The following is a 23,483-nucleotide window of genomic DNA, read 5'->3' as shown; positions in this document are numbered from 1 at the left end:
AGAGGCTGTTAACTGGAATATAGCCTAGCATTGGCTGTAAGATCGATCAACAAAAGCCAGGCCAGGCAAGAAAACTTAAGCTTTACTTAACCTTCCTCACATGCATTCACATCATGCTAACAGAATGATGCTGTGGTTGGACAAGTGCACCTTATGCATGAAGAAGTGATGCATGATACGGAAGATTATGCTGATGGGCACATAATAGTGGTTCAAAGAGTCTGAAGACACATAAATATTCATTTAAGAAAAGGTACAGAGTAGTCAGCTCAGTCCACAACCTAGGAGTAGGACTAGACCTCTGATTTACTTTCCTTTTGACTGTTGATTCTATAATACCCTGACAGAGTATGAACCAGCCTCTGCAATATATGTCTGTCATCTCCTGGTGGATTTACAGCAATATTTATCACTCACGCACGAAGCCATCAGCTCTGAAAAAAAAAAATTACAGCTAACAGTGTCTTTTCTCAACAATGTAGGTTGCTGTGTGTAGAGGCTGTGAGCACATCAGACTGTGACTTTCTGCATTGCCTTCCTAAGGACTAAAGGATTTTTTTTGTATCTTCCTGACATAAAGAAGGTCAACAACCTTCTGGTCTGCAGTAGGAAGAGTGTTGCCAGCATATCAAGGGAGGTGATTATTTCCCTCTACTCAGCCCTGATGAGACACATCAGGAGTGCTGTGTCCAATTCTGGTCTCCCCAGTACAACAGACACAGACATACTGGAAAGAGTCCAGTTAAAGGCCATGAATACGATTAAGGGACTGGAGCATCTCTCACATGAGGAAAGGCTGAGAGAGGTGGGACTGTTTAGCCTGGAGAGGAGAAGGCTCAGAGTAGGGTCTTATCAATCTGTATAAATACCTGATGGGAGGGGCTAAAGAAGACAGAGGCAGACTCATCTCAGTGGTATTCAGTGAACAGTCAAGAGGCAATGGGCACAAGTTGAAATACCATAATTCCACTTAAATATATGAGAAGAAAAATGGGTGAGAGTGGTCAAATATTGAAACAGATTACCTGACTGGACAATGTCCTAAGCAACCTACTCTATCTGGCCCTGCTTTGAGCAAGGGGCTGGACTAGGAAATCTCCAGTGATCCCTTCTAACTTCAACTACTCCATAATTCTGTAGCACTCAGTGCAATGGCATCACCTTATTGACATAATTATCTCTAGGGTGAGAACCAGATTGAACATCACTAGTACTAAGAAAACCCTGTAATGCACAGTGAAAATTATTTTTGCAGGAGATCACAGAATCACAGAATGTTAGGGATTGGAAGGGACCTCGAAAGATCATCTAGTCCAATCCCCCTGCCAGACCAGGATTGCCTAGATCATATCACACAGGAACGCGTCCAGGCGAGTTTTGAATGTCTCCAGAGAAGGAGACTCCACAACCTCTCTGGGCAGCCTGTTCCAGTGTTCGGTCACCCTCACCATAAAGTTTTTCCTCATATTTATGTGGAACCTCCTGTGTTCCAGCTTGCACCCATTGCCCCTTGTCCTGTCAATGGATGTCACTAAGAGCCTGGCTCCATCCTCATGACACTTGCCCTTTACATATTTATAAACATTAATGAGATAGATAGAACTGTTAAAGGGCTGACAAAGAGCTGGCCATATAAAGTAAGGGCCACCAAAAACTCTATCACTTTATCATCTTCTGTTTCAATGCAAGATAAATTGATCTCATTTGTTTAGCATAAGGCCTGTACTGTATAAAATGTCTGTTCTCTTTATAGAGTTGTACCAAGTCCAAACCAAAAAAAAACTCTTTTTAAGAGCAAAAGTGAGAGCATAAGCCACACATTAGTCATACCACTCACTTCTGAAAAGTGCTCAGATACTGAGACGATGGGAGGCATAAGAATGTGAACAGACTAGAAAATGGCTGAGGGGAAGGCAAAGCAAGAGCATGGATTAGTAAAGGCAGAAACTGGAATGGGCACTTGACATGGGAAGGTGAGGGAGCTCTTAACAGGGGAACCTTTAACAAGGAAACTATTGTCATAAAATTTCAGACACAACCACCTGCAGCCTACCAGGGGGCTAAATGGACAGCATAACCCAGGAGAGAGGAGTGACTCAAAAGACAGGGGTTTTTAATATGTATTCAGCTTGGACTTGTGTTGCCATCAGGTAGAAAAGAAAAGAAGTTTTAGATATATGGCTGAAAGATTGAACCTGAAATTGAGTACATAAAGTTCTCTCAAGAAACTACCTTAAAAAGGAAAAATGTATATACTTATATATACACTCCATACTGCAGTACTCAATACTGCAGAATTACTGAGCAAGTAGCACCATTTTCATTCACTCTCATTTCTTGAAGATGAGATGAATTGTGTTTTTCTCCAAGATTGTTTGTGAGCTCTTTACAATCCTTCTGTGTTGTTTTCTTGGAAAAAGCTAAATTTTGCTTCGTGCACAGCCTGTAGCCAATGGAGATCATTTTACATACTTCTCCCTTTTATCTCAGTAAGGAATGATGTTCATGCTGTTATCATATAAATTTTGTAGAGAGATGGACAGTTTCAAGTGGAGTTAAAGCCAGCAGTATGAGTGTTTTATGCTGCCTTAAGCATATCTGACTAAAGCCTGGGTTTCTCTAGGTTTTATTCAACAGTTTCTGGACCTAAATGGCCATTGCAGCAAACAGAGACAGTTGTAAAATAGTAGGACACAAGCTATGCCCAGCTTTTAGGCATGGGCAGTCCCATGGTTAAGAGATTGGATAGCTACATTAGTGCTTGTGGTCACTTTTGCAATCTTCCCATTTGGGAAGAATACTCACTAAGCTCATTACAGGCTCTTTCATTTTAACAATGGGAGGAAAACCATGTAAATGGATTTATTTCAACCTATTTTTATAACATTTGGTTTTATCCCCACTCCTTTCATTTTACTTTACAGATCTCAGTTTTGACTGACGAAAGAATGAATACGGATCCAGGGTACACGAATGAAAGACATGCAGCGAAACACAACAGATTCTTACAGTCCGTATGGCTGATTCTAAAAGAAGGAGTGTCAATTATTAATGCATAGATTATTTTAAATGACTTATAATTTTATTTAAACAGGAGGAAACCAAATAGAAAAACAACAGATTATAAACTTATAAGTGTAACGCCTCCATGTGATGCAATACAGCATAAGGTGCACCTGATGAACACAATTCTTTACAAACAAGGTATGTGTAACTGGAAGGAAAAAGGATGGTTTTAACACTGTAACAGTCTCATCACAGGAACACTATTTATTAAGTTTTATGATCAGGTATCTCTGAGAATATTAGTAGGATCCCGGCTTTTCATCTACCTGTATTACGTTCTGGCATTTTGCCCTGATTGATAGAGTACGGCAGTGTTTAAAGGACTGTTTATACAGATCAAGAAACTTTAAATAGTGTAACTGGATATGGCACCAGCTTTCCAAGTTAGAGAAATGGGCTCATGCAACAAAATTCACATGAGGGATGGATTCGAGTTTCCAGTTCTCCTAAAATATCATGCATACTCTGTGTCCCGTGCTTGCAAACAGCTATCTTCCTTGCAAAGACAGCCACCAACTATAAAATATAATGTAAGGTTAAAATGAAGTTTTTGAAGAATTCTTAGAAAAAAATCCAGCACTCTTAATAGCTTAATATAGTATTATTTAAGATAAACTTGACAACGTGTTGAGATCAGTAAGACCAACGCTGTCCTAAAGAGATTGCAGAGCTGATAATGAAGCAAACTCACAAAGCAAAGCATGGAAGAATTCTTGTTAAGGAGGTGCTAGATCCTGCCACTCTCATGAAGACTAGCGTACAGTATTTTGAATGCAGATCTACTGAACCAGTCAGTGCTTTTAAAGATTCATTACTACTAGAAGAGCAGAACTTGTACCCAAAGGTATGGAATTATTCTGCATTGAAGCAATAAAAATTGAGAGATTGTAGCTGGCTTTTAAAGAAGATAATAGGCTTACAGTCTTCTGCTTAGTTCTCTTTGACCCAGAAGGAAATATTTGGCATGACCAAACATTAAAAGAATACTTATAAAAAGAAATTCTTTATCAAACAGTGTGTACACTCATAAGAGATAATTCGCCATGTTTCAAAGAATGATGATGCAGAATACAGGGCTCTGGAGAATATAATTTACAATATAATTAAAGCTTCAGTGTCTTGAAGAATTCAACATGCTGCCAAAATCAGTATTTTTGAAATACTGAGAAATACTCAGGGGCTGTGATGACACCAGAAGAAAAGGTAGGAAACAGATCACAGTTGTGATGAAAGCAGTAATTTCTGGCAGATTAATATCCCTCTATTGGAGGAGGAATGGATCTCAACAGAAAAATTATGCCCTAAAAATTATGTCTGAATAGTAACAGAAGCAGAAAACCATAGCCTAGAAGTAGTTTCTTTGAACACATAGGAACAATTACAGAGCAGAAAGGAAAATCCATCAAATTTAAATTCCTTTTCTTTCCCATTCCCATATTGTTCATCCCTGACTTACCCATCTGGTAGGAAGAATTGCTAAGCCACAAGGGCAAATATAGTGCAGTTTACACACAACTGTCTTGTGAGAACCTAGAACCCAAGACTTCAGTCAGAAACAAGAACTATCCCCATCACACAACTGTAAATTACCTTCAGTGAATTTCATGTGCTACCATCATACGGAAATCTCCAAGGGCATTAGCCTTGTTACATTCTACCTGTGTTACACTGGAGGTTGACCAGTTTTTAATCTAATTTACAGAGACAGTCAAAGTTAATGAAATTACACCAGCTGTATACAGCAATGCAAGCAACTTCAAAATCAAGCTCTAGATGAGCAACAAAATCTCAGGAGTATATAGAGGAGCACTATTCCATTTACTCATATTTAATAACTTTCTTTTTTCATTATTTTTAACATTACTGAATATTCATTATTTACTTTTAGGTATCCAAGTTACTATGCAGTTAACTGTACTTTCTATCAGACTACTATTCTTGATTTTTATTAAGATAATCCAGTAGAGTTTTGTGGGCCATTTTTCTGTTATTTCGTATGATTATATATCTGTGACCAAAGGGATTTTGAAATGAGATGGTATTTCGATTGTTTTTGTTGGACATGACTGTGCTTTATTTTTTTCATTATATTATGCTGAACTCTTGCAGCTCCCTGCATCAGTTAACACTTTATTAAAAAAAAGGGGGTTAGCTGAAGTTTAAATAGCGTTCAAATATGCAGCACATTTCTACACAGAGGCTGCAAATCAAGGACCATTTAGTCAAGATTTTCCTCAATGTACTTAACGGATTAAACTAGCCTAATATAAAGTAATAGGGGCTATCCAATTTTTCTACAACTCCACAGATTTAAGCAATATTGATGTTATTACATGGTGCTCTTAACGTTGGAAAACTGCAGAGTTACGAAGTGCTAAAATATTTGAAGAACACAGCTTTCTTTTGAGGTAATAAAAAACTCAGCTACCTTATTTGAGACATTTAAGGGGAAAAAAATGTGGGAAAAGGAAGCAAAATTACTTCATCTGTACTTTTCTTTCTCTTCCCACTGATCAGCACTGACTGAAATTTAAGTAAGTAGTTTTGAGAAATGATGGATGGACAGTAATCCGGTCAACCTTGAAGCTTTGATGGTGTGATTGGAATCCAGGGAGAAGCCTCCTCACAGAATCACAGAATCAACCAGGTTGGAAGAGACCTCTGGGATCATCGAGTCCAACCGTTGCCCTGACACCACCCTGTCAACTAGACCATGGCACTAAGTGCCATGTCCAGTCTTTTCTTAAACACATCCAGAGATGGTGACTCCACCACCTCCCTGGGCAGCCCATTCCAATGTCTAATAACCCTTTCTGAAAAGAAATTCTTCCTGATGTCCAACCTGAACCTCCCCTGGCAAAGCTTGAGGCTGTGCCCTCTTGTCCTATCGCTAGTTGCCTGGGAGAAGAGGCCAACTCCCACTTCACTACAACCTCCCTTCAGGTAGTTGTAGACTGCAATAAGGTCACCTCGGAGCCTCCTCTTCTCCAGGCTAAACAACCCCAGCTCCCTCAGCCGTTCCTCGTAGGACAGACCCTCCAGACCCTTCACCAGCTTGGTCGCCCTCCTCTGGACTCACTCCAACACCTCAACATCTTTCTTGAAGTGCGGGGCCCAGAACTGAACACGGTACTCAAGATGCGGCCTCACCAGTGCCGAGTACAGAGGGACGATCACTTCCCTAGACCGGCTGGCTACACTATTCCTAATAGAGGCCAGGATGCCATTGGCCTTCTTGGCCACCTGGGCACACTGCTGGCTCATGTTTAGCCGGCTGTCGATCAGCACCCCCAGGTCTCTTTCTGCCGGGCCGCTTTCTAACCACTCCTCCCCCAGCCTGTAGAGCTGCATGGGGTTGTTGTGGCCCAAGTGTAAGACCCGGCACTTGTTCTTGTTGAACCTCATGCCGTTGTTCTCGGCCCATCTATCTAACCTGTCCAGACCCCTCTGTAGGACCTTCCTACCCTCCAGCAGATCGACACTCCCACCCAGCTTGGTGTCATCTGCAAATTTGCTGAGGGTGCACTCAATCCCTACGTCTAGATCATCTATAAAGATATTGAACAGCACCGGCCCCAGAACTGAGCCCTGGGGAACACCGCTAGTGACCGGCCGCCAGTTGGACTTTGCCCCATTCACCACCACTCTCTGGGCTCGGCCATCCAGCCAGTTTTTAACCCATTGAAGAGTCCACCCATCCAAGCCCCGGGCAGCCAGTTTGTCTAGGAGGATGCTGTGGGAGACAGTGTCGAATGCCTTACTGAAGTCTAGATAGACTACATCCACAGCCCTGCCCTCATCTACTAAGCGGGTCACTTGGTCATAGAAGGAGACCAGGTTGGTCAAGCAGGACCTGCCTTTCATGAATCCATGTTGGCTGGCCCCGATGCCCTGATTGTCTTGCATATGCCATGTAATAGCACTCAGGACGATCTGTTCCATCACCTTGCCTGGCACCGAGGTCAGGCTGACAGGCCTATAGTTCCCTGGATCATCCTTCCGACCCTTCTTGTAGATGGGTGTTACATTTGCTAATTTCCAGTCAGCTGGAACTTCTCCAGTTAACCAGGACTGCCGGTAGATAATCGAGAGTGGTTTGGCAAGTTCATTTGCCAGTTCCTTCATTACTCTGGGGTGAATCCCATCTGGGCCCATAGCCTTGTGGGTGTCCAACTGGCACAGCAGGTCACTAACCGTCTCCTCCTGGATTACGGGAGGTTCACACAGCCCTCCGTCCCTAACTTCAGGCTCTGGGGGCCGAGTCTCCTGAGGACAACCGGTCTTGACATTAAAGACCGAGGCAAAGAAGGCATTGAGCACCTCTGCCTTTTCCTCATCCCCTGACACTACGCTACCCTCCTCATTCAGCAAGTGGTGGAGGCTCTCCTTGACCCTCCTTTTGCTGTTGATGGATTTGTAAAAGCTTTTTTTGTTGTCTTTGACTGTAGCAGCCAAATCAAGCTCCAATTGAGCTTTGGCCCTTCTAATCTTCTCCCTACACGACCTGGCCACATCCCTATAGACCTCCCAAGTTACCCGACCCTTCTTCCAGAGCAAGTAGGTTCTCTTTTTTTCCTTAAGTTCTAGCCTAAGTTCTCTGTTTAACCAGGCTGGTCTTTTTCCCCGACAGCTTGTCTTCCTACAGACTGGGACAGCCTGCTCCTGAATATTTAACAATTCCCTTTTGAAGCATGTCCAGCCTTCCTGGACTCCTTTGCCCTTCAGGACCGACTCCCAAGGGACTCGGTCCACCAGCCTCTTAAACAGGCTAAAGTCAGCCCGCCGGAAATCTAAGGCAGAAGTTCTACTCTTGCCCCTCCTTACTTCCCCCACTATCGAAAACTCTAACATTTCGTGGTCGCTACTCCCAAGACAGCCACCAACCCTCACATCTCCCACTAGTCCTTCTCTGTTCACAAAGAACAGGTCAAGCAGGGCCCCTCCTCTAGTGGGCTCATTTACCACTTGCATGAGGAAGTTGTCCTCCACACATTCTAGGAACCTCCTAGATTGCTTCCTCTCTGCCATGCTGTATTTCCAGCAGACATCCGGCACGTTGAAGTCGCCCACGAGTACAAGGGCCGGCGACCGGGCGGCTTCTGACAGCCGCTTGTAAAACGCCTCGTCCGCCTGCTCATCCTGGTTGGGTGGTCTATAACAGACTCCCACCGTAATGTCCGCCCTGCCGACCTTCCCCCTGATCTTCACCCATAGACATTCAACCTTGTCATCCTCACCATCTTCCTCAATTTCAACACAGTCCAAGCTCTCCCTAACATACAGCACTACCCCACCGCCTCTCCTGCTTCGCCTGTCCCTCTTAAAGAGCTTATAGCCATCCATAGCTGCACTCCAGTCATGAGAGTCATCCCACCACGTTTCTGTGATGGCAACCACATCATAACCTTCCTGCTGTACAGTGGCCTCTAGCTCTTCCTGTTTGTTGCCCATACTGCGTGCATTGGTGTAAACACACTTCAGCTGGGCTAGTGGCCTTGCCCCTGATGCAGGCCTGTCACCCCTAGGTTCATTTGTGGCTGCCCTGGTCTTATCCCCCTCCCCCATCGAACCTAGTTTAAAGACCTCTTGATCAACCCTGCCAGCTTCTGGGCCATAACCCTTTTCCCCTTCTGATTCAGCTGTTCCCCATCCGGCATAAGCAGGCCCGGTGCCATGAAAGCCGCCCCGTGGTCAACAAACCCAAAATCCCACCTACGGCACCAGTCTCTTAGCCACATATTAATCTGTTGTACTTTCATAGTCTTTTCCCTATTTTCACCAAATACCGAAGGAATTGAAGAGAATATCACCTGCGCACCTACCCCCTTTACCAAACGCCCCAGGGCCCTGAAGTCCCTTTTGATAGCCCTGGGACTTCTCTCTTCAATCTCATCCCTACCCACCTGGAATACTAATAGTGGGTAGTAGTCAGAGGGCCTCACCAGTTGAGGAATCCTCCTGGCAACATCCCTTACCCGAGCCCCAGGGAGGCAGCAGACTTCCCTGTGAGTCAGGTCTGGCCTGCATATGGGGCCCTCCGTTCCCCTTAGCAGGGAGTCGCCTATAACAATTACTTTTCTTTTCTCCTCTTTGGATCTGGTTGCAACCCTCTTACTCGGTTGCTTCTGTTTACGTAGTCCCGTAGAGGGTCTTTCACCTAGATTTGTGTCTTCCTGACACTCAGAAAGACGCTCAGGCTCCAGTGCCTCATACCTGTTCTGCAGGGGGACATGGGGAGGGGAGGAAGGTCAAGATGGGATTCGCCTGCCACCCCGAGCAGGGACCTGCCTCCATTCCCCCCCATCCCCTAGGTCTCCTCCTGCTCCTTATGGAGGAGGAAGAGGATCCTCCACTACCCGGGGAGCATTAGGCCCATCCGTTTTCCCCAGGACAGGCAGGGAACAGCACTGCCCGCCATCCTCTTCCTGGGATGCTCTTGTACTCCTTAACCTTTCCACCTCCTCCTTGAGTTGGGCCACCAAGGAGATCAGGTCGTCGACCTGTTCGCACCTCACACAGGTGAGGTCTCCGTTACCCTCGAGTGCCAGGGCCAGGCTCTGGCACTCCCTGCAGCCTGCCACCTGCACCTCCGCATGCTTCCGCGGCAGGTCCGTTTGGGTTGCCATGTCTTTTCTGGCACCCGCAAGGGACTTAGGGCCCCACCGAGTGGAAACCATACCTGCCTGCCCACCTACCCTGCTCGCCCGCCCTGCCTGCGAGAACTGCTGCGCAAACTGCCACGCCCCTGTTTGCGCGCTCCGGGTCGCTCGCGCTCCCCAGGGGCTCTTCAAATCTCCCACCATGTCTCCGGCTACACCCCCTCCTCTCCTGGGACGGGACTCAGGGGCTGCTGCTCGGGTGGCCCTGAGTACGGAACCCGCCCGGTGCAGCCCGATCTCACCCTCGCCCACACTCACCTCAGTCGCTATCGCTGCCGCCGCTTCTGCTGACTGACAGCAGAAGATTCACAGCTCCTTGGCACCTTCCTCTCCTTGTGCACTGGGAGAGAGTCAGTGCCCTGCCCAAAGAGCTGCAAACAGCTGTGCCCTCCCCCGCCTGGGACACACCCAGTCACTGCTGACTCACCCTCTCCCCTCTGGGCAGGGACTAGTCCCTGTCCTCCAGGAGGCTCTTTATCACCCGATCACAGGGGGTGGTGCTACGCCCCCTCCTCTCCTGATTCGTTGCCGGGAACTTCCGGGTCTCGGGGCTGCTGCTCGGAGGGGGGCCAGAGCACGGAAACCGTGCTCAAGAACCTCTGAAGCTTAAAGGTCTCATTGCACATGAATTTAAAAGTTTGATTGCACAATTAGATTTTGTAAAAGATTTGAGTTGCACTCCTCAGTCCAGATTCATCACACTTAAATTTCACCGAAGTACTGTGCGTAGCCTCCAAGCCTCTTAGAGGCTTTTAGCGGTATATCATCAAAGAAAAACATCAGGCACAAAGACCTAGGTACATTGTAGAAGACCTGAACCTGGGTGCTAGTGTGGATAGCAACAGATCATCAGAGTTCCTGGACCAGGTATCAGGTCTTGCTTTGATGCTGAGAGGATAAAAATGATGCTTTGAGAAACCTACTGTTCCTTCCAAAGATAAAGAAAACAAATGTTCTTGATACTTCCCTCAATGACCTGAATAAACAACTAAGAACGTGCTGTCAGAAAGCATTAACTAGCTGAATAAATATCCAAGATGATCGACTAGCAGAATGATTTGAAAAGGAACACTTAAATTTAGTCTTCAGATAAACACTGATTTCACCTTCCTGTTTTAATATGAGATAATCTTAAACCAGCATTATTTGCAAACTTTAGCTAAGTTACTTTTAACTTAAATAAATGTAAGGGAAAGACCACCACTGACTTGCATCTGCAAGAAGTTATATATTTATACTTCAAACTGGAAAACAAGGATTTAAAAAATCAGGGAAACTTCCTGTTCTATCTGTCACTGATTCCCATCACATGTTTATTATGCATAATTATTTCAACCTAAATGACATATTGCAGATTTAATGATTACAACAGGTCCAGTCCTGAGGAAGTATAGGAACTGGAGGAAATTGTAGGAATTATAGGAACTTGGAGAAGCCCTGGGAAATGTCATGCTTCTGAAGCACCTCTCAGAGGTTTCTCTGAAGAAGAGACACATCTCCCTATTTGCTTGGAGAAGTAAGACATGACTAGTCTAAATCACCTGAGTTAACCTACTTGGTGTGATTTGACTCTAATCCCTAGCCATCTCCTCCTTTCCTTCTTACTTTCTCCAAGAAAAGATTCACAAGACAGTGTGCTTCAGTGGAAGTCTGAGGAAGCCCATGGAAGAATTTACAGTGGATACTTCCAAAGATGGATGGATATGCAACACAAGCCATAGCCAGGCCTATCTTATTACATCAATCCAAAGAACAGGCAAAGAAAGATTTTTCTACCTCTGCAAATGAACATCATCTAGTCAAAACTAGCACATCAAGCAGATGCAGGTATGAAGCAGATTCTGAGAGAAGCACGTCTGCTTGGTGCAGTTCTGAATACATTTTCTGATTCAAATCTTACTATCATGAAAATCAGACACTGCCTCAGAAATACTTAATGAGCTTTACATATTGCTTTAGGTCCTTTTTATTACTGCTATTATCCAGTTTTGAGAAAAGCTGTTTTGCATATGTTTTTAATTCTCCAGTGTTTATATAACAGCCATACTATACCTTAAATGTATCTTCACTGTTGGGATTAAACAGCTGGTGTTTCCCAGATCCCAAAATAATAGGACCAGAAGCTTTGTTTTCTCCATAAGCGTAAAGGGATACCGTTGCTGTTGTGCCAGCTGCTTCAAAATCCCCAGTGACTACACTAATCTTCCAGTCTCCTTCTGTAAAGTAAAAAAGAAAATCAAAATTCTTTTATAGCTGTTACTGATATGTAGCAAGTTACTTGAAACATATAAATAAAAGCATAGTTTAGCTCAGGGACTGTAACTACTACGCACCTAAAAGGTAATAATGCTGGGAGAGGCAACAGAAGATTGGCTAACCATTATATCATTCAAACTCATCTTAGACAAGTTGTGTAACTTCAAAGTTTTAGGAGGTTTACAGCACACTAAAGCTGGAAATATGAACACGGAGCCTAGTGAGATTTCTAGCGATAACCCTGTGAGTCATTACAGAAAAAAGCCCAACCTCCAAAAGCTGGATTATGGCAACACATATAGCCAATAAATGCAACAGGAAAAAGTAGCGAATCATCTCAATTAAGTAAGTACAATTTCCTCTCATTTTATGTTGATGTGACACATCAACAAGAGCTCTGTTTGCCTGGATGGAGGCATGACATTGAGATTAGCATGAAAAAAGAGAATTTGGAGACAATTCTGACACTAGATGAGGACCCTTTAGAAAATCATTTTATATAAAGCTTCCCTGATACTAAAATGTCATCTCTGCTACTATACAATGCACACAAGTTATTTAAATACCTGAAAGTAGCTTATTTAAAAAAAAAATCATAATTGGAAAATGCATTTCTACATCTGACACGGTCTCCCACAGCATCCTCGCAACTAAACTGAGGAAATGTGGTCTGGATGATCGGGTAGTGAGGTGGACGGTGAACTGGCTGAAGGAAAGAAGCCAGAGAGTGGTGGTCAATGGGACAGAGTCCAGTTGGAGGCCTGTATCTAGTGGAGTCCCTCAAGGGTCGGTACTGGGACCAGTTCTATTCAATATATTCATTAATGACTTGGATGAGGGAATAGAGTGCACTGTCAGCAAGTTCGTTGATGACACAAAACTGGGAGGAGTGGCTGACGCACAGGAAGGCTGCGCAGCCATTCAGAGGGACCTACACAGGCTGGAGAGTTGGGCGGGGAGAAACCTAATGAAATATAACAAGGGCAAGTATAGAGTCCTGCATCTGGGCAAGAACAACCCCATGTACCAGTACAAGTTGGGGACAGACCTGTTGGAGACCAGCATAGCGGAAAGGGACCTGGGGGTCCTAGTGGACAGCAGGATGACCATGAGCCAGCAGTGTGCCCTTGTGGCCAAGAAGGCCAATGGCATCCTGGGGTGTATTAGAAGGGGTGTGGTTAGCAGGTCAAGAGAGGTTCTCCTCCCCCTCTACTCTACCCTGGTGAGGCCGCATCTGGAATATTGTGTCCAGTTCTGGGCCCCTCAGTTCAAGAAGGACAGGGAACTGCTAGAGAGAGTCCAGCGCAGAGCCACGAAGATGATTAAGGGGGTGGAACATCTCCCTTATGAGGAGAGGCTGAGGGAGCTGGGTCTCTTTAGCTTGGAGAAGAGGAGACTGAGGGGTGACCTCATTAATGTTTATAAATATGTAAAGGGCAAGTGTCATGAGGATGGAGCCAGGCTCTTCTCAGTGACATCCATCAACAGGACAAGGGGCAATGGGTGCAAGCTGGAACACAGGAGGTTCCACATAAATATGAGGAAAAACTTCTTTATGGTGAGGGTGACTGAACATTGGAACATGCTGCCCAGAGAGGTTGTGGAGTCTCCTTCTCTGGAGACATTCAAAACCCGCCTGGACGCGTTCCTGTGTGATATGGTCTAGGTAAACCTGCTCCGGCAGGGGGATTGGACTAGATGATCCTGTTCAATATCTTTATAGATGATCTAGATGTAGGGATTGAGTGCACCCTCAGCAAATTTGCAGATGACACCAAGCTGGGTGGGAGTGTCGATCTGCTGGAGGGTAGGAAGGCCCTACAGAGGGATCTGGACAGGTTAGATAGATGGGCCGAGAACAACGGCATGAGGTTCAACAAGAACAAGTGCCGGGTCTTACACTTGGGCCACAACAACCCCATGCAGCTCTACAGGCTGGGGGAGGAGTGGTTAGAAAGCGGCCCGGCAGAAAGAGACCAGGGCGTGCTGATCGACAGCCGGCTAAACATGAGCCAGCAGTGTGCCCAGGTGGCCAAGAAGGCCAATGGCATCCTGGCCTCTATTAGGAATAGTGTAGCCAGCCGGTCTAGGGAAGTGATCGTCCCTCTGTACTCGGCACTGGTGAGGCTGCACCTTGAATACTGTGTCCAGTTCTGGGCCCCGCACTTCAAGAAAGATGTTGAGGTGTTGGAGCGAGTCCAGAGGAGGGCGACCAAGCTGGTGAAGGGTCTGGAGGGTCTGACCTACGAGGAACGGCTGAGGGAGCTGGGGTTGTTTAGCCTGGAGAAGAGGAGGCTCCGAGGTGACCTTATTGCAGTCTACAACTACCTGAAGGGAGGTTGTAGTGAAGTGGGAGTTGGCCTCTTCTCCCGGGCAACTAGCGATAGGACAAGAGGGCACAGCCTCAAGCTTTGCCAGGGGAGGTTCAGGTTGGACATCAGGAAGAATTTCTTTACAGAAAGGGTTATTAGACATTGGAATGGGCTGCCCAGGGAGGTGGTGGAGTCACCATCTCTGGATGTGTTTAAGAAAAGACTGGACATGGCACTTAGTGCCATGGTCTAGTTGACAGGGTGGTGTCAGGGCAACGGTTGGACTCGATGATCCCAGAGGTCTCTTCCAACCTGGTTGATTCTGTGATTCTGTGATCTTTCGAGGTCCCTTCCAATCCCTAACATTCTGTGATTCTCTGATTCTGTGATCTGAAAAGCTGGGATCGCATGTTCTTCACCCCTCTTTTGATTGCAGCTTTTGCCTGTATCAAACAAGTTTCACTTACTGACTTAAATTCACTCTGTGCAAGGCAAACAATAAATGAAATACCAGCCCACAGCCATCTTACAAATAAATGTCACAGCGTACACTGCAGTTTTATTAATAGAAAGCTGCCTGGTAATGCCTTGTCTTGGTTTCAGCTGAGACAGAGATAACTTTCTTCTTAGTAGCTAGAATAGCGCTATGTTTTGTATCTAGTATGGGATTTGGTATGAGAAGAATGTTGATAATATACTGATTTTTTATTTGTTGCTAAGAAATCAAAGACTTGTCAACTTCCCATGCTTTGCTAGTGTGCAGGTACACAAGAAGCTGGGAGGGAGCGTAGCCAGAGCAACAGATCTGAACTGGCCAATGGAATATTCCATATCATGCAACATCATGATCAGTATATAGATGAAGGTTGGCTGGGAATTCGGGCTCTCTCTCTTCCAGGATTGTAGTTTCAGGGTTTCTCTCCTCCAGGATCGCCAGCCAGGGGCAGGCTAGGCATTGGTCAGCAGGTGGTGAGCAGTTGCACTGTGCATCACTTTTTTGTATATTATTTTTACTATTATTATTTTATTTTATTTCAATTATTAAATTGTTTTTATCTCAACCCACAAGTCCCTTTACTTTTACCTTTCTGATTCTCTCCCCCATCCCTCTGGGAGCAGGGGAGAGTGAGCAAGTGGCTGCATGGTATTTAGCTACCTGCAGGGTTAAAACCATGACATGCCTGCATGAATTAAATCTGGGAACAAGTTGCCCAGAGAAGCTGTGGATGCTCCATCACTGGAAGTGTTAAAGGTCAGGCTGGATGGGGCTTTGAGCAACCTGATCTGGTGAAAGATGTCGCTGTATATGGTGAGAGGGTGGAATAGATGATCTTTAAAGATCTCTTCCAACCCAAACAATTCTGTGATTCTATAAAGGAAGTGAACCATCCAGTTTCCACTAAAAACTGTTGGACTCCAGCTTGTAACAAACTCTTTTGTGCCTTTGAAAATTTGCATCCTCACAGCTTTCTCTATAGACCCACTTTCTTGACAAAAGAACCATAGCACCAGGCTACAAAAGGATCAACATCAATTAGAAGGGTGAAAAGCCTCCATACACTGAAGGTAGAAACAAAGAGCATAGGGCAGGGGCTCCCTGCCCCATAGAAGAGCTCATTTACCAGAAGTCAGCCTCTTCTGTTTTCAAACAATACAATATTAATTCATTAAAGACAAAGTTCCTTTGGACCTTTTGGCTGGAAAATAAGGACAATTCAATTTACAAGTGCTTATGAAGAATGGTGAAGACAAAGGGTAAAATATGACCCACTACTCCTCCTAAAAATTCAAAAGTAATTCAGAAATAAATATTCATTTTAAAGCAGGCAGAATGTATTTTCTTTTGGACTTGTTCATTGTCTGATTTATTGTACCTCAAGTGGTTTTGTTGGCCTTTTCTATTCTATTATACTCTCCAAGTCTCTCTTTCATTAAGCAATGCAGTTTTGAAACAACACAGTTGGTACTCTTGAGACTGTATATTCTAGCGAGCTCAACTCCTGCCTCCAAAGGATAAGTGTGGTATCAGTAAACTATTTTGCACACAAGTACAACTCTCAAGGTAAAAAAGGGAATCAAAATTCCCCAAAAACATGATAAAAAAGAGTTTTGGTTTGCACTCCTCTATATTGACTTTGAGGCTTTTTCTTTTTCTGGAAAAAGACAGGACTTTGTGTTTGAAAGACAATGTGGGTATAGGAGATGAATCCTAAAATTTCTAATCTCTGACGCTAGAAATCCTCATTGCATTCCTGCGTGCTTCCAAAAAGAATCTGGAAACAGTAAGTATTACAAACACATAATTCTCATTCTCTTTGGCATAAAAAGCTGGGGTTTGTTCTGACGAGGCAGAATACCAATAGTTGCTTAATGACTGAAAAGGAATACACATTGAGGAGAAAAGAACACAGAAAAATGTATAATGAGGTGACTTTCATTTAGCATACATGGAGGAAAGATGCAACCTGACACCAAGTACATCCCTGAGGACATCAGAAAGTGGCACCTTACCACAGATGACTTTCTAGACATTTTCTCTTTTTTTTCTTTTCTAGAATATTAGAAACAATACAATACACTAGAAAGTTCTACTTCCCAGAAGAATTCTGTTTTACAAAAATAATATGTGACATAGAATGAAAATTAGATATTTTTAAAAGCTCATGGGAGAAAAGCAAGTGAACAAAATCTCAGATCAACCACTCAACCAGGAATTGGAGCAGTCCCTGTAGGTATGGGATACACAACTTCAAGTCTCCTTCCCTCTGTTCCATATTTCAGCAAGTGCCCCAAACAAGAGGCAATTTGGTGCGTATGGTTTTGGCTACCTAACTCTGATTGAGACATTTGCAACAAATCCTCCCTGTGTTTCCGTGAAACTGGTCTGTTTTGACAGAGGGTAGAATTTCTCAATGACAAAGCTGACCAGCTCTTCTGGACAGCACAAAGACATCTCGGTCTCACAGGGTCAGGATGAAAGTGCTGTGAACAAAATGTTCACTGCAAGACCAAGCCCATCTCCACTGAAGATAAGCCAGTTGGATATACACTTAGTTTACTCCTCCTCTTTGTCATCTTTTGTTAGGCTTGTGGGACAATTTTTATCTATCTGCTGCAACTTTTACTGTATAACCAGACAAGCACAGCTTAAATGACACAGTGCAGAGATCCAGCTGTGGGTGCAGAAAGGACTAAGAAGACTGATTTGAACTATGTAAAGGAGGATATCTAGGTGCAGGCCTTGGGGAACTGAGGTGTGCAGAACAGCTAAGGCACAAACAGTGATGAATAGATAGAAAATTAATGCCTTCTGAAAAAGGCATAGAAAGGAAGAAGGGCAAAGATATTTGTGATTCAAAATAAGGCTTCTAATAGAGTGGGATTTGAATATAACTTGTAAAATAACTGGGAACAAATTTGTCGTTACTACTTGCCATAGGGACGCTATTTAAGACAAGGTATTTGGGTCTTCGTGGATATCGTGATTCATATAATAAACTACAAATAAACATTTTCAAACTTTCTCCCAACAGCTTCGAAATTATTTTTCAAACTGCAGCATGAAGCACTTCTCACAGCTAAGAAAATGTTATGTGTTATTAAGAAATGTAATTGAATCTGCGCTGGTTGCAAGGACAGAAAAGTCAAGCTGAACAAATATGAAATCACAGGTAAAATAGAAAATTAAAAACTAATGGTGAGAACAAAACAATATATAGCCCAGGAGAACGAATCATGGTTTAAAATGTTAGCTATAAAAAACTTTAAGATAGATCACCAATAAGTACTAGAAAAATATGGTTTTTCAAAAAAACAGAGAGAAAATTAACATTATGAAAAGAAAAATGACAGATTAAAAAGAAAACATAAACAAAGTGATTTATTGTTTAAATTAAAATGTGAAGTTGAGTTTACTAAAATGTTCAAATAGTGTGCTGCAATTAATGTTTTAACATAAATACAAACGGCAACAAATGTGTAAAGCAATTAGTTCTGAAACAGAAACAGTCTTCATTAAAGACAGAAGACTAGAACAGCATTTACCATTTGCTTCTTCTTGCATTTTCAGCTGTTGATTTATTTGAAATTCTGCAAAAAAAAAGCAGTTAGTTAATAAAGGATCTATCCTTTAACATTAAAAAAAGGTTTGAAAGCAGAGATGAAAAAGACATTTTGTGATTCTAGTGAATACAAGAAAACTTTCCTTCTCATTCATTCCCTCATTACTTTCTCACTATCACCTACACCCATTATACAATGCAAACACAAAGTATATTCTCTCAGAAATATAACAAAGGAAACCACAAAATGGTTAACTCTGATATTTAAAGTGTCAATTCAGCCCAGATTTCTTAAGAGAAAAAATGACAACTTACTGACCTTACTTCCATAAGGTTACAATAAACTTTACCTTGAGGGTACAGCTCAATTTCTGAATTAATTACACCTTGGGACATAAATGGAAGCCACCTACGAATAAGAAAGAAAATAAGAAAGCAGGTAGGAATCAATTTTTTCTCCATCATATTACTGTATAACTGAATGATCCACATCTCATTTTCATACTGAATACATAAAACAGCAAAGGGTCTCTACCTCTAAAATTTTAGTATTCGATTTGATAGGTGTTAAAGTAGAAAGTATTTGACCCAACAAAGAATTTTATTTGTGCAAATGTAAGAGCTGTGTAAATGTAAAGTATAACTGTGTCAGATTAACAGACTCATGTGTCATGACTGTACGTATTTGTATAGCTAAACAGAAGAATATGGCACAGAACATTTTTTTCAGTAGTATGGATTGAGTGCTAAGTATAACTTGTATGTATCTATTGCACTATTTCTTAAAATCAAAGTTCAGTGTTAAAAACAAAGATGGAACCACATACTGCTCTTCCTTATTCCTCCTTCAAATTGAGGACAGATAGATGAGTTTGAAAAAATACAAATTAAGGCAAACGTTGGTTAGGTTTCTTAGTCATGTTACTGTAGGCTATGGATAATTTTGAAAGCTTTTCATTCAGAACATGAATTACCAACTCTTTTAGCTTCCTCCTGCTTGGTAAAAAATCAGCTGGTTTTCTACAAGGAGAAAAAAATTCAGCAAGCTTCTGGGCTGTTGGTTTTTATTTACTCGGTCCAGTTCCATGGACTCTCCAGTAACGACCTAAACCATACAGTCTCCTAAGAAGCCTGTTGGGAATCCAATATAAGCTGGGCAGGATGATTCCAGAGTGGCTTTTGAAGGTTTCTTATTTTTTGTTTTGAAAATATTAGCAGGCCAATTCATATAAGAACTAGTCCCTAAGAAATAAATTTTGTCTTACTGGACAAGTACTTATTTATAGCACTTCTGCTAAAACCTGACCACACAGGTATCTTCTGTAATCCTAAATGCTAAAAAGTATCAGTCTGTAACTAACAAATACTGTATAAATTGAAATCCAGTGAGAGCTGTTGGATGTTCAGAAACTAATATCAGATTTTTAAGTCAGATAAAATGCTGATGTTTCCTTGGCTAAATGAGAAAAAATTCAGCATTTTGTTCATACCCTGGATCATAAAATATCAATCTAAAATAAAGCTGTGAGGTTGAAGATTAATAAATTAGAGAGATGACTGAAGAGCAAAAATTTCCCCCCTCCTTGAACAGAGCACCGTGTTTTAGCTTTACATTTTGGCCAACACGGAAGCTACCCCTGACCCCCACCACTGACCTATTTTAACCCTTTTTCAGTGGCAGTGTTTCCTTGTAGAAAACTTAGGAATGAAAAAAAACCTCTCTGTGTTTCTTCTTGACGGTGTCTATCATTGAATAATTTTTGCTGATCAACATCTGGTGTTAATTACCACAGAATTAATACAGCAAAGTGCCCTGACATGCTTCATTCCTAAGCTGCGTTGACTTGACATGCATCGTTCCTAAGCCATGTTACCCACTGGAGGACAGCTGTGACACAGAGCTGATTTTTCATGATTGAGGTAGGCAGCTGGCCTGATTTCTCTGTAGAACTTCCATTAGGAAATTTTACCTACTTTTTTTTAGAAAGGTAGCAACCACAGCTAGCAGCAACAGCTGGTCTGCATCCAAATCTGCTCCAGAGAAATCCTCAGTCTTACACTACTGTATAAAAACATGTTATTGATTGAAGAAAGATCTCAGTTTTAGAAAGTTTTATCAAGGTGAGGGAGCATCTTTATTCCTGTTTTTTTGACACCAAGAGTTGCAAGAAGCTGTTTAAGGTTATGTAACAAATTCATAAAAATACAGACAAAATAACTAGGCATCCTGAATTTATTAAACATTGTTAATTAAATATTATTAGTTCTAGTGCCTTGTCATATGGTCACATTGTTTCTATATGCTTTCTTCATTTCACATGCATATATGCACATACCCACAAGATGGACTGCAAAAAAAAAACATCCCATTTGTCTTTCTAGCAATGCTGTCGTTCATAAAGAGAGTGAATGCTATTTCTGGATGGCAAAGTTGTTTCCTTTCCCGTTTAGAAATACACTTAGTTTAGAACCTTTTTGTGTGCTTTATCTTTCCTTCCTGCATAGGTAAGTGACACTTGTAACACTGATCCTTGCATGATAAGGCTGCACTGTACGATCTAGTAACACAGCCACAATATAAGCATTTAACCTTTTCTATGGACCATACAGCACACTAACTCAAGCAATCTGTTCTGGAATAACACGTTTTGTGGATTTTATGAAACTGCAAAATAATCCAAATTTGTCTTTCCCTGGAAAATTCATATTTAGTACATTGATTGGCGTGATACTTATTTAAGAATATTGTTGTAAACACTACCTTTCACAGCTGAAAACATATTCCGAATTGTTCTCAGCTTCTCTGACAATGACTTTATCACAGTACCAATACTGGGACTTAGCATTAGCTTCACAGCGCAACAGCACCTTCTGCAGTTCTCCAAGAGATACAGCTTCCACTTCAAAAGTATTGACCTAGAAGACAGAGGAGACAGCACTCCGCAATTTGCCACCACTCAGTCACTCTGAAAGTTGAAGTATTTTAAAAGCCTGATTAACTCTCACAATGTACAAAGGTTCCCATTGTTTTTGATGACAGCTGGGCTGTATTCAAAGTGTTTGAATCTGAAAAGTTACATGTCTTTTGATTATCTATCAGATAAAATGAGAAAACACAACTAAAACCAGACTGCAGTAATAATCCCAAATAAATTAGTTTTTCAGCCATCATCCAAAACACTGCACACAACCCTTCACTATTGTTTCAATACCTCACCATTTACAATTATTCTTCTCTAGGTAAGAACGAGTTAAAGCTATTATTTCGTTTATTGATTTTTATTGAAAATATAGACCTTCTCATCCTTTTCTCTTTTTGGTCTCATCTTCTCTATTTACATTTTATTCCGCTGGAAGAAAGTGAAATCTGACATGGCACTCTTCCCTTGTTATTCATTTAGGCTTGAGCATACAATTGGCAAAGTTTGTTTTTGTAGGAGCATGAAGCTGGTCAGGTGAAAGGTTCAGGTTGGTAATTTTCTGTCACAGTAAAAAGCATATAGCTTTCTTTCTCTAAATGTAATGGTCCAGGTCACACTTCTCAGTAAAAGGAAAATGAAGGAAAGAACTACATTGGAAAATTCATATCTGTAAAGTTCTCAGTCCTTAGCAAATGGCAGAATTGAGACTGCCTGTGTAATTTTAGTTCTCCCTTGTGTATATGTAATATATGATCACAAGCTATTCTCTCTGAAGGATCCCTGCCTCAAATTGCACACAGGCAGGACTGCAGCTTTTTAATACTTCTTTTTATCTTCATTATCTTGATGACTCTATGCATTATTTACCACAACCACCCAAACAGTTCAGTGAAGCAGAACTGATTTCCCCAGTGACTTCACTTTTGCACTTTTTCCACAGTACCCCAGTTTTTTGCAAAAGCTGAAATCTATTTTTCGAAAGGCCATCTGCATAATTTTTCATTTTATCTATATAGTTAAAGTACAGAGATTATTGCCAAAAGCTGTCAAGATGCAAAGTAGTTCAGGTGCTCAACTGAGAAACAGAGGGGTTAATTTATTAGCATATTTGTCATTTCAAAGAGCTTACTATGTCCAGAGCAGGATTCTCTTTGAACAAATCTCAGTTACAGCTATGGTTGCTCAGAAAAGTTAAACTGCTTAGGCAGAAAAATGGAAGCATACAGAAAGTGGTCACTCAGGGAAGCTTTACTTTAAGTGATTTGCCCAATATCATGTAGCATATCTATGGCAAGGATTAAATGAACTCGTTCAAGTCAGCACTCAACTGCCTCTGTCATAAAATCATATATCCCAGGCCCTGCTCTGCCGCTCCGCACAATCTTGTTCACCCATTTCCATAACAAAGTGCACTTTGAGACACCCGCCCTTAGCCCCTGTATAAATAATATGCTGAATTTACTATCAGTCTGGCTAGAATAATTCCCCCAGAAAGCTCCACTTAAATTCTGAATTTCAATTGGAATAGAACTTTATATCTAATACATTAGTAATGAAATAAAATATATATTTTAAAATTAAATAAATAACTCTGAAGTTTCCCAGTGGGTTATTTTGATGCTTAGCATTTTAGAAACTGTTTTTTAGTTTGTAATTAAGTATTCCACTAACAGCTTCGTACCACTTGTTAGACATAGAAGTGTTAATTCTCAATAGCTCACAAAGGAAGAAACAGGCTTAACAGAAGGTCATAAGCAGGCTAGTGGCAGAGCTAAGATTAAATTCAGTAGTTCCCAAAATTCAGCCATACACTACTGCAGAAAATCAGGATGATGGATGTTTTACTTAAGGAGGAGACTGGAGGTAATTGAAAGAAAAATGAATTTAATCACATTTACATTAATGTCAGTATTATACTATTATACATTAAAAGAAATACATAACAAACAGTCCTACTAAGATCTGAAATCATGGAACATTTTCTGTGTAGTCCTTTGGAATTAGCTGTGCTCATTAAACCTTGACAGAATATGTTTTATATTCACAGGCAGCTCTTCTCATCATCCTAGTGGGGTTCTTCGTATAATTTTTCATCCCCTTTTCTTACCTGTGTTTTCACTCATTCTAGTTATTCCTGAATTAGTAAAAAATTATTTTCCTTAGTTTTTAAAAATTATTTTTCTAAATCTCTGTGATCTTTTTTATTAG

The 23,483-nt window shown here is 42.0% G+C and overlaps 1 protein-coding gene across 1 annotated transcript in view; it reads right to left on the bottom strand.

Moving 5' to 3' along the window:
- Window positions 1-23,483, bottom strand: part of LOC137661595 (lipoxygenase homology domain-containing protein 1-like) — a 192,831-nt gene that overhangs the window by 110,873 nt on the left and 58,475 nt on the right. Inside the window, 3 exon segments of the mRNA XM_068397201.1 lie at window positions 11,778-11,941; window positions 18,705-18,763; window positions 21,116-21,270. Coding sequence (XP_068253302.1) covers window positions 11,778-11,941; window positions 18,705-18,763; window positions 21,116-21,270 — 378 coding nt within the window.

This window comes from Nyctibius grandis, chromosome 3 (genome assembly GCF_013368605.1).
Source record: "Nyctibius grandis isolate bNycGra1 chromosome 3, bNycGra1.pri, whole genome shotgun sequence".
In the NCBI taxonomy this organism is placed as follows: domain Eukaryota; kingdom Metazoa; phylum Chordata; class Aves; order Nyctibiiformes; family Nyctibiidae; genus Nyctibius; species Nyctibius grandis.
The sequence above is the reverse complement of the archived record's forward strand: the minus strand, read 5'-3'. Positions and strand labels throughout refer to the sequence as shown.